Raw genomic sequence first — 16934 nt, forward strand, 5'->3', positions numbered from 1 at the left:
TAGATTTTCAGAGCCCTTACAACATCCAAGGACTTTGATGAAATTGAGGAGTCAGTAGCCACTGGCACCACAATAGGTTGGTTGATATGAAATGCCGACACAACCTTCGGAAGAAACTGCTTACGTGTCCGGAGCTCAGCTCTATCTTCGTGGAAGATAAAGTATGGGCTTTTACAGGACAAAGCCCCCAACTCAGACACATATTTAGCAGAAGCTAAAGCCAACAACGTGACAGCATTCCACGTAAGAAATTTGACCTCAACCTCCTGTAGAGGCTCGAACCAGTCCGATTGGAGGAACTGCAAAACCACGTTAAGGTCCCAAGGCGCCGTAGACGGTACAAAGGGAGGTTGGATGTGCAGAACTCCCTTCAAAAAGGTCTGAACCTTACGGAGGGCAGCCAATTGTTTTTGGAAGAAACTGGATAGGGCCAAAATCTGGACCTTCACAGATCCAAACCTCAGGCCCATATCCACACCAGCTCGTTTGAATATGAGAAACCGTCCCAGTTGAAACTCCAACGCAGGAAATTTCTTGGGACTCACACCAAGATACATATTTTTTCCAAATTCGATGGTAATGTTTAGACGTTACTCCTTTCCTAGCCTGTATCAGGGTAGGAATAACCTTGGTCGGAATGCCCTTCCGAGCTAGTATCAGGCGTTCAACCTCCATGCCGTCAAACGTAGCTGCGGTAAGTCTTGATAGGCGAACGGCCCCTGCTGCAACAGGTCCTCCCGAAGAGGAAGAGGCCTTGGCTCTTTTTGCAGTAGATCCAGAAGATCCACATACTAAGACCTTCTTGGCCAGTCTGGAGCAATGAGGATCGCTTGAACCCTTGTTCTCCTTATGAGCTTTAGAACCCTTGGGATGAGTGGAAGTGGAAGAAACATGTACACCGACTGGAACACCCACGGAGTCACTAGGGCGTCCACCGCCACTGCTTGCGGGTGCCTCGACCTGGAACCATATCGCCGAAGCTTCTTGTTGAGACGAGAGGCCATCATGCCGATCTAGGGTATGCCCCAAAGATCTGTTACTCCCTTGAACACCTCTGGATGGAGGCCTCACTCCCCTGGATGGAGATCGTGTCTGTTGAGAAAGTCAGCTTCCCAGTTGTCTACTCCCTGAATGAAGATTGCTGACAGCGCTAACGCGTGCTTTTCTGCTCAGAGGATGATTCTGGTTACCTCTGCCATTGCCGCGATGTTCTTCGTTCCGCCCTGTCGGTTTATGTAAGCCACCGTTGTCACATTGTCCGACTGCACTTGAATGGCCCGATTTCTCAGAAGATGGGCCGCTTGGAGAAGACCGTTGTAGACGGCTCTTAGTTCCAGATGGTTTAATTGGCAGGCCAGCTTCCAGGCTTGACCACCTTCCTTGGAAGGTTTCCCCTTGAGTGACTGCGCCCCAGCCCCGGAGACTTGCATCCATGGTTAGAAGGACCCAGTCCTGAATCCCGAACCTGCAGTCCTCCAGAAGGTGAGGTAATTGCAGCCACCAGAGGAGTGAAATCCTGGCCTTTGGTGACAGACGTATTCTCTGGTGCATGTGTAGATGGGATCCCGACCACTTGTCCAGGAGATCCAGCTGGAAGGTCCGAGCGTGGAACCTCCCGTACTGGAGAGCCTCGTAAGAGGCCACCATCTTTCCCAAAAGGCGAATGCATTGATGAACCGACACCCGGGCTGGCTTCAGGACATCCCAGACCATAGCCTGTATCACCAACGCCTTTTCCTGCGGAAGAAACACCCTTTGCACTTCCGTATCCAGGATAATTCCCAGAAAGGACAACCGCTGGGTTGGTTCCAAATGTGACTTTGGAAGGTTCAGAATCCAACTATGACTCTTGAGGAGCCGTGTCATGAGAACAATGGGCTGCAGCAGCTTCTCCTTGGACGATGCCTTTATCAGCAGATCGTCCAGATATGGAATGATGTTACCACCCTGCTTGCGGAGGAAAACCATCATTTCTGCCATCACCTTGGTAAATACCCTTGGTGCTATGGAGAGGCCGAATGGCAGGGCCTGGAACTGAAAATGACAGTCCAGCAATGCGAAACGGAGATCAGCCTGATGCGGCAGCCAGATCGGAATGTGGAGGTACGCATTCTTGATATCCAGTGATACCAGGAATTCCACCTCTTCCAGACCTGATATCACCGCTCTGAGAGACTCCATCTTGAACCTGAACTCCTTTAGAAAGGGGTTCAATGATTTTAGGTTCAGAATGGGCCTGACCGAACCATCTGGTTTCGGTACCACGAAAAGGTTTGAATAGGAACTGTAAAAGTCAAATTGCTTTCTAACAAATATTTAAAATGCTCTAATATATACTGTGAATGCCTACGCATCTTATTACCATGTGTTATGAATGTGCGCTATACATCGCAAAGCACTGCATCCCATAAGAGAAAACAATACACCCACACATTATCTGAGTTCCAAAGCTCATTGATGTATATATTTGTTATGGATATGTATTCAATATATCACAATGTACAGTATACATACATAGTTACATGGTTACAATTTACACAGTAAGCAGTTATTACAAACTAATTCAAATACATACATGGCCAGCAATACATCACCATATTTTGCTCAAATAAAGTCTCCACTCCATATCACACTCTCTCAGTAAAATCATGCAGCCACTGGACAGACAGCATCTACATCATCATCTGGGACAAGAAGGGCAGCCGGTTGTGTGTGTGATCCCCTATACACCGAGTCTCTTGGGGGCATATACAGAGCTCTTGAAACTAGTCTAGGGGAGGGAAGTTTCTCATTCATGATGAGTCATTGGTCAGTTCATATGCAAGCCTTGAAGACATCAAAAGAGCTGGCCTGAGTTTCCTGTCCATCACATGCTTTAAATGGAATCATTTTGTTCTCATCAGGATTGTGGCTTTATATTCCTACATTCAATCATAACTACTTGTTGCAATGAGCTACAACTTAATAACAGGCATTAAATTGATATACACATTAATCTGGTTGCTTTGATACCAAACACGACATGTCCATCTTTATTCATTCCAATAATACACATACATGACGTTACTCCATTATATAATTTAAAAACCTTATGATGTCTGGTGCTTGGTATGTTCAAATGTATGTGCGGTATGAAATGTGTTGAATCTATCTTTGTGGCATGTCTGTGTAAATGCGTATGTTACCATATTTGCTGTGCTCGCCGCGCGTATTTGCAAGCTTAGCGACTTAATGTGTGGAGTCTGTATGTTCTCTCTATGTAGTATTTTTGACTTCGACATAACCTTTGTTCTGGATGTGAGGTGGTACTGGCACAATGACCTGTGCCTCCACCAGTTTCTAGACAGCGTCTTGTAATACAGTGCTGTCTGCCAACAGAGTTGGTAAGCCTGATTTGAAAAAGCGATGAGGGAGACTTTGAAATTCCAGCCTGTATCCCTGGGACACAATATCTATTAGCCAGGGATCCAGGCCAGGCGTGACTTAAGTATCTGAGTCTCACTCCCACTGGCCCCACCTCCAGGCCGCTCGGTCCACCGTCATGTGGAGGACTTTGGCGTACCTGAAGCAGGCTTTTGTTCCTGGGAACCTGCAGCGGCAGGTTTCTTGGACTTAACCCGACCTCCCCTAAAGAAGGTATTGGACGTTCTGGCCTTTCTAGGCTTGTTAGGCCAAAAGGACTGCGTTGCAGATGAAGAGAAGGATTTCTTCAGAACAGGTGCTACTGAGGGAAGAAAAGGAGACTTACCCGCTGTAGTCGTGGATATCCACGCGTCTAGAGCTTCCCCAAAGAGAGCCTGACCTGTGTAGGGTAGGGACTCCACATTTTTCCTGGATTTCACATCTGCCGAGCACTGGCGCAGCCACAGTCCCTGACGAGCTGAAACAGACATGGAAGATATTCCCGCAGCCATGGAACCCAGGTCTTTCCTGGATTCTACCATAAAACCTGTATGTTGCGAAAATATAACGCAACATCTTCCCTATCCATAGTAGCCAAATCCTCAAGTAAGGTAGCCGACCACTTTACTATTGCCTTAGCAATCCATGCAGTAGCAATAGTGGGACGTTATATGGCCCATGAAGCGGTGTACATTGATTTAAGCGTGTTATCAATTTTTCTATCAGCCGGCTCCTTTAAGGCGGTAGATCCTGGAACAGGCAAAACCACCTTCTTTGAGAGTCTGGACACAGATGTGTTTACAATCGGCGGGTTTTCCCATTTTTTCCTATCCTCCTCAGGGAAAGGAAACGCCACCTGGACCCTTTTAGGGACCTGGAATTTTTTCTCAGGGTTTTCCCATGCTTTTTCAAATATAGCATTCAATTCCTTTGACGCAGTGAAGGTTAGCGAGGCCTTTTTATTTTCAGTGAAAAAGGCCTCCCCAACCTGCTCAGGTGTGGTATCATTAACATTCAACACATCCCTGACAGCCTCTATCAACAACTGCACCCCCTTTGCAAGAGATGCGGACCCCCGCAAAACATCCCCATCACCGTCTGAGGTGTCAGAATCGTTATCCGTGTCGTCTTGTGTGACATGCACAAGCGCACGTTTGTGGGGGTATATAGCGGGGCGTCCTGAGGTACCAGAAACCGGCCATACTGCCATGGAGCTCTGTAATACCTGGGTTGCAGATTCGTTACTTGCAGCCCTGTCAGAAATCTGAGAAATCCAAGATTTGATAGAGGAAAACCACTCAGGTTCCCTTGCTGGTATCGGTGCTAAACCAGTGCTATCCTGATTACATGGAATGGGATCATCCTGGGAGGATAAATTCTCTGCAGGATATGACACAGTGTCCCTGGACATAGCTAAAGGAGACCACCAAACACCACACACACACACACACACACACACACGTGAGGGCAGACAGTTTCCCCCCCAAGAATTGCAAGAGAGAGACAAAGATTGGAGCCAACCCACACACAGCGTTTTTAGCAAAAGGGAGACCCCTTGTCAGCGCTGACTGTGCACCTTAATAAAACACACAGTCGTATTACAGCCTCCCCTCCCTTCTACAACCCCCTGGTACCGTGTACAGATAGCTGGAGTTGCTGTGGAGGGACCTGTTCTTCCTCTCAGCGCTGTGCAGGCAGGAAAATGGCACTGAAACGCTGCTGGGTCCGCTCTGAGAAGCTCCGCCCCCTTAATGGCGCCGTCTTCCCGCTCTTCATGGATTTTACTGGCCTGAGGAAATTGTGCTGGCTGAGATACGAGGACCCCGACAGGCTTCTGGACCAGTGTAGGGGGTGTAGGGGGTTAGTGCTGGCCCAGGGCCCCCTCACAGCGTCACATCATGTGCCGCTGAGCCTTCCCAGGAGCACAGTTAATACTGCGCTCCCTCCCCGCTGCCGCCATCTTCATACCGGTCCCCCGCTTGCTAGGGAGGTTGATGTCTCACTCACCACTTCTTCAGCTCTGTAAGGGGTTGGCGGCATGCTGCTGGGGCGAGCGGTCCCCTGTGGCGGAGAACGATCAGATCACTCTGGAGCTCAGTGTCCAGTCAGCGAAGACAGTTGCTCAGACCCCGCAGGGCGGACACTGATCCCCCCCCCACTCAGTCCCTCGCTACAGGGAGGCTGTTGCCAGCAGCCTCCCTGTAAAATAATAAACTTTAAAAATAAACTTTTCTAGAAAAGCTCTGTAGAGGTCCCCTAGCTGTGACCGGCTCCTCCGGGCACATTTTCTAAATGGAGTCTGGTAGGAGGGGCATAGAGGGAGGAGCCAGCCCACACTCTCAAACTCTTAAAGTGCCAATGGCTCCTGATGGACCAGTCTATACCCCATGACACTAATGTGGACGCAAGACGTAAGAGAAAGATGAATTCTCTGGAGCCCTCCAGAGTGTGAACGGCTCTGAGGGCACAAAATTCTAAACTGGTCTGATGGGGAGGGGCATAGAGGGGAGGAGCCAACACACACACACACACACACACACACACACACACACACACACACAGACTAAAGAATTTATTGTGCACCAGCTCACGGACCCCATCTATACCCCAGAGTATACTGTACTCAAGTATCCCCTATGGATGTAAGAGAAACGGAGCATGTCTGTCAAAAAGATATTTACAACAAAAAAAACGAGATTTATGGTAAGAACTTACCGTTGTTAAATCTCTTTCTACAAGGTACACTGGGGTCCACAGGGAATGACATTGGGGTGTAGAGTAGGATCTTGATGCGAGGCACCAACAGGCTCAAAGCTTTGACTGTTCCCAGAATGCCTAGCGCCGCCTCCTCTATAACCCCGCCTCCGTGCACAGGAGCTCAGTTTTTGTTAACCAGTCCAATGCAGTAGCAGGCAAAAGAGACGACAACTGTTAGTAGTCACATACACCACATTCTCATGACAGGATAAAGTGTTAGCGGCTAATGCCATAACAACCCAAGGAAGCTAAGTGCGTCAGGGTGGGCGCCCTGTGAAGCCCAGTATACCTCGCAGAAAGATTTAACAACGTTAAGTTCTAACCATAAATCTCCTTTTCTGCTGCGGGGTATACTGGGTTCCACAGGGAATAACATTGGGGATGTCCTAAAGAAGTTCCTTATGGAAGGGGACGCACTGTAGGGGGCACAAGAACCCGGCATCCAAAGGAAGCATCCTGGGAGGCGAAAGTATCGAAGGCATAGAACCTTATGAACGTGTTCACTGAGGACCACGTAGCCACCTTGCACAATTGTTCAAGGGTCGCACCACGGTGGTCCGCCCAAGAAGGTCCAACCGACAGAGTAGAATGGGACTTTATGGCAGCAGAAGCTGGAAGGCCAGCCTGTACATAAGCATGTGCAATCACCATTCTAATCCATCTGGCAAGGGTTTGCTTGTGAGCAGGCCAGCCACGTTTGTGAAAACTAAAACCGAACAAAGAGAATCCAACTTCCTGATGGAGGCAGCTCTCTTCACGTAGATACGAAGAGCCCGTACCACATCCAAAGACCGCTCTTTGGAAGACAATTCAGGAGATGCAAAGGCCGGAACCACAATGTCCTGATTAAGGTGGAAAGAAGACACCACCTTAGGTAAACACCCGTGACGTGTTCTAAGAACCGCACGATCACGGTGAAAAATCAGATATGGTGACCTACAAGACAAGTCACCCAGATCCGACACCCTTCTAGCAGAGGCACAAGCCAGCAGAAACAATACCTTAAGAGAAAGCCACTTAAGGTCTGCAGATTCAAGAGGCTCAAACGGAGACCCTTGCAACGCCTCCAAAACCACCAACAAGTCCCAAGGGGCCACAGGCGGGATATAGGGAGGCTGAATCCGCAACACACCCAGAGTGAACGTATGTACAGGGCCGAAACTAGGATTTTCGGCACCCGGGGCAAGGCAGTCATTTAGCGCCCCCTCCCCCCTCCCAAAAATACAAAAAACAAAAAAAAAACAAAGAGAAACATTACATTTAAAATTAAGAAATAAAAGGAGAGAAAATCCAACCTACGCCGCACAGTAGTGCATCCTTATTCACATTAGATAGTAGTACCCCTCATTAACATTATATATAGATATATATAATATAATATATATATAATAAGATTTTACTTACCGATAAATCTATTTCTCGGAGTCCGTAGTGGATGCTGGGGTTCCTGAAAGGACCATGGGGAATAGCGGCTCCGCAGGAGACAGGGCACAAAAAGTAAAGCTTTTCCAGATCAGGTGGTGTGCACTGGCTCCTCCCCCTATGACCCTCCTCCAGACTCCAGTTAGGTACTGTGCCCGGACGAGCGTACACAATAAGGGAGGATTTTGAATCCCGGGTAAGACTCATACCAGCCACACCAATCACACCGTACAACCTGTGATCTAAACCCAGTTAACAGTATGATAACAGCGGAGCCTCTGAAAGATGGCTTCCTTCAACAATAACCCGAATTAGTTAACAATAACTATGTACAATTTATGCAGATAATCCGCACTTGGGATGGGCGCCCAGCATCCACTACGGACTCCGAGAAATAGATTTATCGGTAAGTAAAATCTTATTTTCTCTATCGTCCTAGTGGATGCTGGGGTTCCTGAAAGGACCATGGGGATTATACCAAAGCTCCCAAACGGGCGGGAGAGTGCGGATGACTCTGCAGCACCGAATGAGAGAACTCCAGGTCCTCCTTAGCCAGAGTATCAAATTTGTAAAATTTTACAAACGTGTTCTCCCCTGACCACGTAGCTGCTCGGCAAAGTTGTAATGCCGAGACCCCTCGGGCAGCCGCCCAAGATGAGCCCACCTTCCTTGTGGAGTGGGCCTTTACAGATTTAGGCTGTGGCAGGCCTGCCACAGAATGTGCAAGTTGGATTGTGCTACAGATCCAACGAGCAATCGTCTGCTTAGACGCAGGAGCACCCATCTTGTTGGGTGCATACAATATAAACAACGAGTCAGATTTTCTGACTCCAGCTGTCCTTGCAATATATATTTTTAATGCTCTGACAACGTCCAGTAACTTGGAGTCCTCCAAGTCACTTGTAGCCGCAGGCACTACAATAGGCTGGTTCAGATGAAATGCTGACACCACCTTAGGGAGAAAATGCGGACGAGTCCGCAGTTCTGCCCTGTCCGAATGGAAAATCAGATATGGGCTTTTGTAAGATAAAGCTGCCAATTCTGATACTCTCCTGGCAGAAGCCAGGGCTAGAAGCATGGTCACTTTCCAAGTGAGATATTTCAAATCCACCTTTTTTAGTGGTTCAAACCAATGAGATTTTAGAAAGTCCAAAACCACATTGAGATTCCACGGTGCCACTGGAGGCACCACAGGAGGCTGTATATGCAGCACTCCCTTAACAAAGGTCTGGACTTCAGGGACTGAAGCCAATTCTTTTTGAAAGAAAATCGACAGGGCCGAAATTTGAACCTTAATAGATCCCAATTTGAGACCCATAGACAATCCTGATTGCAGGAAATGTAGGAATCGACCCAGTTGAAATTCCTCCGTCGGAGCACTCCGATCTTCGCACCACGCAACATATTTTCGCCAAATTCGGTGATAATGTTGCACGGTTACTTCCTTCCTTGCTTTAATCAAAGTAGGAATGACTTCTTCCGGCATGCCTTTTTCCTTTAGGATCCGGCGTTCAACCGCCATGCCGTCAAACGCAGCCGCGGTAAGTCTTGAAACAGACAGGGACCCTGCTGAAGCAAGTCCCTCCTTAGAGGTAGAGGCCACGGATCTTCCGTGATCATCTCTTGAAGTTCCGGGTACCAAGTCCTTCTTGGCCAATCCGGAACCACTAGTATCGTTCTTACGCCTCTTTGCCGTATAATTCTCAATACTTTTGGTATGAGAGGCAGAGGAGGAAACACATACACCGACTGGTACACCCAAGGCGTTACCAGCGCGTCCACAGCTATTGCCTGCGGATCTCTTGACCTGGCGCAATACCTGTCCAGTTTTTTGTTGAGGCGAGACGCCATCATGTCCACCATTGGTCTTTCCCAACGGGTTACCAGCATGTGGAAGACTTCTGGATGAAGTCCCCACTCTCCCGGGTGAAGATCGTGTCTGCTGAGGAAGTCTGCTTCCCAGTTGTCCACTCCCGGGATGAACACTGCTGACAGTGCTATCACATGATTCTCTGCCCAGCGAAGAATCCTTGCAGCTTCTGCCATTGCACTCCTGCTTCTTGTGCCGCCCTGTCTGTTCACATGGGCGACTGCCGTGATGTTGTCCGACTGGATCAACACCGGTTTTCCCTGAAGCAGAGGTTCTGCCTGGCTTAGAGCATTGTATATTGCTCTTAGTTCCAGAATGTTTATGTGAAGAGACGTTTCCAGACTCGTCCATACTCCCTGGAAGTTTCTTCCTTGTGTGACTGCTCCCCAGCCTCTCAGGCTGGCGTCCGTGGTCACCAGGATCCAATCCTGTATGCCGAATCTGCGGCCCTCCAATAGATGAGGACTCTGCAACCACCACAGAAGAGACACCCTTGTCCTTGGAGACAGGGTTATCCGTAGGTGCATCTGAAGATGCGACCCTGACCATTTGTCCAACAGATCCCTTTGGAAAATTCTTGCGTGGAATCTGCCGAATGGAATTGCTTCGTAAGAAGCCACCATTTTTCCCAGGACTCTTGTGCATTGATGTACAGACACCTTTCCTGGTTTTAGGAGGTTCCTGACAAGCTCGGATAACTCCTTGGCTTTTTCCTCCGGGAGAAAAACCTTTTTCTGAACCGTGTCCAGAATCATCCCTAGGAACAGCAGACGAGTTGTCGGCATTAACTGGGATTTTGGAATATTCAGAATCCACCCGTGCTGTTTTAGCACTTCTTGAGACAGTGCTAATCCCATCTCTAGCTGTTCTCTGGACCTTGCCCTTATTAGGAGATCGTCCAAGTATGGGATAATTAATATGCCTTTTCTTCGAAGAAGAATCATCATCTCGGCCATTACCTTTGTAAAGATCCGAGGTGCCGTGGACAATCCGAACGGCAGCGTCTGAAACTGATAGTGACCGTTTTGTACAACGAACCTGAGGTACCCCTGGTGTGAGGGGTAAATTGGAACGTGGAGATACGCATCCTTGATGTCCAAGGATACCATAAAGTCCCCCTCTTCCAGGTTCGCTATCACTGCTCTGAGTGACTCCATCTTGAACATGAACTTCTTTATGTACAGGTTCAAGGACTTCAGATTTAGAATAGGCCTTACCGAGCCATCCGGCTTCGGTACCACAAAAAGAGTGGAATAATACCCCTTCCCTTGTTGTAGAAGAGGTACCTTGACTATCACCTGCTGAGAGTACAGCTTGTGAATGGCTTCCAAAACCGTCTCCCTTTCGGAGGGGGACGTTGGTAAAGCAGACTTCAGGAAACGGCGAGGTGGATCTGTCTCTAATTCCAACCTGTACCCTTGAGATATTATCTGCAGGATCCAGGGATCTACCTGCGAGTGAGCCCACTGCGCGCTGTAATTTTTGAGACGACCGCCCACCGTCCCCGAGTCCGCTTGAGAAGCCCCAGCGTCATGCTGAGGCTTTTGTAGAAGCCGGGGAGGGCTTCTGTTCCTGGGAAGGAGCTGCGTGTTGCTGTCTCTTCCCTCGACCTCTGCCTCGTGGCAGATATGAATAGCCCTTTGCTCTCTTATTTTTAAAGGAACGAAAGGGCTGCGGTTGAAAAGTCGGTGCCTTTTTCTGTTGGGGAGTGACTTGAGGTAGAAAGGTGGATTTCCCGGCTGTAGCCGTGGCCACCAAATCTGATAGACCGACTCCAAATAACTCCTCCCCTTTATACGGCAAAACTTCCATATGCCGTTTTGAATCCGCATCGCCTGTCCACTGTCGCGTCCATAAAGCTCTTCTGGCCGAAATGGACATAGCACTTACCCGTGATGCCAGTGTGCAGATATCCCTCTGTGCATCACGCATATAAAGAAATGCATCCTTTATTTGTTCTAACGACAGTAAAATATTGTCCCTGTCCAGGGTATCAATATTTTCAATCAGGGACTCTGACCAAACTACCCCAGCACTGCACATCCAGGCAGTCGCTACAGCTGGTCGTAGTATAACACCTGCATGTGTGTATATACTTTTTTGGATATTTTCCATCCTCCTATCTGATGGATCTTTAAGTGCGGCCGTCTCAGGAGAGGGTAACGCCACTTGTTTAGATAAGCGTGTTAGCGCCTTGTCCACCCTAGGAGGTGTTTCCCAGCGCTCCCTAACCTCTGGCGGGAAAGGGTATAATGCCAATAATTTCTTTGAAATTATCAGCTTTTTATCAGGGGCAACCCACGCTTCATTACACACGTCATTTAATTCTTCTGATTCAGGAAAAACTATAGGTAGTTTTTTCACACCCCACATAATACCCTGTTTAGTGGTACCTGTAGTATCAGCTAAATGTAACGCCTCCTTCATTGCCAAAATCATATAACATGTGGCCCTACTGGAAAATACGGTTGATTCGTCACCGTCACCACTGGAGTCAGTGCCTGTGTCTGGGTCTGTGTCGACCGACTGAGGCAAAGGGCGTTTCACAGCCCCTGACGGTGTTTGAGTCGCCTGGACAGGCACTAATTGATTGTCCGGCCGCCTCATGTCGTCAAACGACTGCTTTAGCGTGTTGACACTATCCCGTAGTTCCATAAATAAAGGCATCCATTCTGGTGTCGACTCCCTAGGGGGTGACATCCTCATATTTGGCAATTGCTCCGCCTCCACACCAATATCGTCCTCATACATGTCGACACACACGTACCGACACACAGCAGACACACAGGGAATGCTCCTAACGAAGACAGGACCCACTAGCCCTTTGGGGAGACAGAGGGAGAGTTTGCCAGCACACACCAAAAGCGCTATATATATATCAGGGATAGCCTTATAATAAGTGCTCCCTTATAGCTGCTTTGTTATATCAAAATATCGCCATAAATTTGCCCCCCCCTCTCTGTTTTACCCTGTTTCTGTAGTGCAGTGCAGGGGAGAGACTTGGGAGCCGTCCTGACCAGCGGAGCTGTGAGAGGAAATGGCGCCGTGTGCTGAGGAGATAGGCCCCGCCCCTTTTCTGGCGGGCTCGTCTCCCGCTATTTAGAGAAATCAGGCAGGGGTTAAATATCTCCATATAGCCTCTAGGGGCTATATGTGAGGTATTTTTAGCCTTTATATAGGTTACATTTGCCTCCCAGGGCGCCCCCCCCCAGCGCCCTGCACCCTCAGTGACCGCGTGTGAAGTGTGCCGAGAGGAAAATGGCGCACAGCTGCAGTGCTGTGCGCTACCTTTAGAAGACTGCAGGAGTCTTCAGCCGCCGATTCTGGACCTCTTCTGACTTCAGCATCTGCAAGGGGGCCGGCGGCGCGGCTCCGGTGACCATCCAGGCTGTACCTGTGATCGTCCCTCTGGAGCTTGATGTCCAGTAGCCAAGAAGCCAATCCATCCTGCACGCAGGTGAGTTGACTCCTTCTCCCCTCAGTCCCTCGCTGCAGTGATCCTGTTGCCAGCAGGAATCACTGTAAAATAAAAAACCTAGCTAAACTTTTTCTAAGCAGCTCTTTAGGAGAGCCACCTAGATTGCACCCTTCTCGGCCGGGCACAAAAATCTAACTGGAGTCTGGAGGAGGGTCATAGGGGGAGGAGCCAGTGCACACCACCTGATCTGGAAAAGCTTTACTTTTTGTGCCCTGTCTCCTGCGGAGCCGCTATTCCCCATGGTCCTTTCAGGAACCCCAGCATCCACTAGGACGATAGAGAAATAGGGGATGCAGTTATGTGACTGGCGGTCGGGAGACCACCAGTCACTATACCAACGCCGGGACCCCAAACAGTGAACAGCCCACCCCTCGGCATGCCAACCAACAGGCACTATTCCACGAAACCCATAGAGTGGGAACAGAATCTGTGGCGAGCACAGCGAGCCAGCAAGGAGCTTTTTGTGCTCGCCCCCAACAGCCATCTAATAACCGGGTTCCCGGCGTCGGTATGGTGACCGGCGGTCTCCCAACCACCGGTCACATGAACCCAACCCATACAATATATTTCAGCAAACGAGATGCGGCACTCACGGGTCCTAATGTAAGCCGTGCGCAGCAGATTTTCCTGGCTTGTCAACGTTTCATTAATTCAAATAAACAAAATTTATATGAATGAAACATTGACAAGCCAGGAAAACCTGCTGCGCACGGCTTACATTAGGACCCGCGAGTGCCGCATCTCGTTTGCTGGACATTTACTTGATGGCACCTGGGCACATTTCCACACAGTATAATCTCACAGTATGTGTGTGTGTGTGTGTGTGTGTGTGTGTGTGTGTGTGTGTGTGTGTGTGTGTGTATATATATATATATATATATATATATATATATATATATATATATATATATATAAATATAAACACACAGTATTAACACGGTATGTGTATATACAGTATATACTGTATATATGCACATTATACATAAACACAGTAATATTATATATATATATATATATATATATATATATATATATACATACATATACATACACACATATGCTGCATTTACTTAAAGGGCTGCTTCTCCTGCCTGGTCTCCCCCTCACATTGCCCACTTGCCTGAAGAACTGCCTGAATTGCCTGAAGAGGAAGGCGACAAGCCTGCTGTCTTCAAAACCTCCGGATGGCCGCCTTCTGTATGGGAGGCTCTGGCAGGCTGGCAGCCGGGCCCGGGTGTGTTTGCAGGAGGCTCGGATAGGCGGATGGGCAGAGGGGCGCGTGGACGGTCGGAGCCATGCAGCAGCAGCATCGGGACCCTAACATAACGCTGTGGCGGGAGGAGATTGAGGCAGCAGGAGGAGATCGCGGCGGGGGGCCAGCGAGTAGTTAGCCGAGGAGATCGCGGCGGGGGGCGGGAGAGTAGCTAGCCGAGGGAGCCATCAGCATTCTCAGCGCCCTATGAAATCCGGCGCCTGGGGCACGTGACCCCTTAGCCCCCCCCTAGTTACGGCCCTGGTATGTACATCAGGTAAAGTAGCAATTTTTCTCTGGAACCAAACCAACAAGGCAGAAATATGAACCTTGATGGAGGCCAGACGAAGGCCCAAGTCCAGGCCCTGTTGTAGAAATGCCAAAAGTTTGGCCGTACTAAACTTGTAAGCGTCATGATTGTTAGATGCGCACCAAGCAAAATAATAATTCCACACCTTATGGTAAATCTGAGCAGAAGCCGGTTTCCAGGCCTTCAACATGGTTTGAATGATCACCTCAGAAAATCCTTTGACCCTCAAGACGGAAGCTTCAAGAGCCACGCCGTCAAAGCCAGCCGGGCTAAGTCCTGATATACACAGAGGCCCTGAACGAGGAGATCTGGGCGTTGTGGAAGTAGAAGAGGATGCTCCATCGAGAGACCCTGAAGGTCTGAGAACCATTGCCGTCTGGGCCACGCGGGAGCGATCAGAAGTAGGATTCCTCCTTCTTGCTTGAACTTCCTTATTACTCTGGGCAGGAGTGACACCGGAGAGAACACGTATGGCAGCCGAAAGTTCCATGGAATTGCCAGTGCGTCCACGAACGCTGCTTGAGGATCCCTTGTCCTTGCTCCGAAGACCGGAACCTTGTGATTGTGTCGAGACGCCATCAGGTCCACATCTGGAAGGCCCCACTTGTCCACGAGAAGTTGAAACACCTCTGGATGGAGGCTCCACTCTCCGGCGTGTATGTCCTGATGACTGAGAAAGTCCGATTCCCAGTGTAGGACCCCCGGAATGAACACTGCCGATATGGCTGGCAAATGACGATCCACCCACTGAAGAATCCGTGATACTTCCCTCATTGCCATGCAGCTTCAAGTGCCACCTTGATGATTGATAGACGCCACCGTGGTGGCGTTGTCAGACTGTACTTGAACAGGTCTGTTCTGTATTAAATTCTGGGTCAAGTTCAGAGCATTGAACACCGCCCGCAGTTCCAGAATGTTTATCGGGAGGAGAGACTCCATCTTGTTGTATGCCTGCTTACTGCATGGCACCAACTACAAAACTGAGCTCCTGTGCACGGAGGCGGGGTTATAGAGGAGGCGGCGCTAGGCATTCTGGGAACAGTCAAAGCTTTGAGCCTGTTGGTGCATCGGATCAAGATCCTACGCTACACCCCAATGTCATTCCTTGTGGAGCCCAGTGTACCCCACAGCAGTAACAATTAAAAACTCTGTAATAATGTAAAAAAGAAAAATCACCTAAATGATAATCTAATAACAATTAAGGTGCATAAATAAATAATATCATTTTCTATATTCATCATGACAATGTAAATACTCACGTGTCCAGGGACAAGTCTTTTTCTAATGCACATGAATGAACCACAATCTCCTTGGTATTTGTTCTTTGAGTAGTTTCCGAACTGCTGATCCCATCAACGGCATTTGGAACCTCTGTGGTGTTATGTTCTGGGTGCTGAGACACATGACTTGGTGCATATGCCATATCGCTTATTTCATCATCTCTGGAGTCTGTACAGCTATTTACAGCTGCCGAAACCTCTGACAAATGTGTTTGCTCACTGCTTGAATCACAGCCACTTACAGTTCCATCACTAAAACAAAAATATATAGATTATTAATAGAGTATGTGAAACGCGGAAGGTTTGTATATGAAGAGTTTTGTATGAGTGCTTTATTATGTGTATTATCCTTTCACAAGCTTCCACTACATGAAAGAACAAAACACTGTACAAGACAGTGAATGGGCAAGATTGAGCGGCGTAAAATGTAATCCTGTAACAGACTGCATAATGATCATTTCATTCATAAGATTGCTGTGATGTTAACAGCTAACCTTCCATCTGTTGTTTTATGGTGTTAACACAAGTATTAGCAATGATGCCATTAAAAGCAGTGTCCACCTTATTTTGTAGATTGCCTCTCATTTGTTATACTATATGATTTTTCTCGCTCATAAATATATTACAGTAAAATTAGTTTTAGGTACACCTTGTTACAGTGAGTTCAGAGAAAAGAGTCATTTCAGGGTCAGAAATGTAAACGCTATAACTCCACCACTGTTTCACTATAATATAAAGAACTATACTAACAAACCGTATACAGAACTTGATCTGATGGTGAAGAGTTTTAAAGAAAAATAATAAAACACACACTGCACCAATATTCTGTGAGGGATTTTGTTGCTGTTTGTCTTTCTTTCATTCTTTCGTATTTCCACATGAAATAAACTAAAGTTGGGTACATACTAGCCGATATATTGGGCGATCTATTGAACGGCCAATATATCACTGGACCGTCGGCCAGTGTGTACCACTGATATATGTCTGTGAACGACGTCGTTCACAGACATATCACGTCGGCCCTGCAGCACATGATGACCAATATACGTACAGATATATTGGTACATCGTTCTGTGTGTATGGGCGGTCAACCGACCACCCGTACACATGCTGCACCCACCAGCAGTGATTGACAGCTCAACTGGATGGGCCATTCACGACAG

The 16934-nt window shown here is 48.2% G+C and overlaps 1 protein-coding gene across 2 annotated transcripts in view; it reads right to left on the bottom strand.

Annotated features, from left to right (window-relative positions):
* OTULIN (OTU deubiquitinase with linear linkage specificity) overlaps positions 1 to 16934 on the bottom strand; it is a 285053-nt gene that overhangs the window by 78210 nt on the left and 189909 nt on the right. For both annotated transcript variants that reach the window (XM_063922959.1, XM_063922958.1), the window contains exon 5: positions 15751 to 16023. In XM_063922959.1, coding sequence (XP_063779029.1) covers positions 15751 to 16023 — 273 coding nt within the window. The remainder of the gene's footprint in view (positions 1 to 15750; positions 16024 to 16934) is intronic.

The sequence above is a fragment of the Pseudophryne corroboree genome, chromosome 5 (genome assembly GCF_028390025.1).
Source record: "Pseudophryne corroboree isolate aPseCor3 chromosome 5, aPseCor3.hap2, whole genome shotgun sequence".
In the NCBI taxonomy this organism is placed as follows: domain Eukaryota; kingdom Metazoa; phylum Chordata; class Amphibia; order Anura; family Myobatrachidae; genus Pseudophryne; species Pseudophryne corroboree.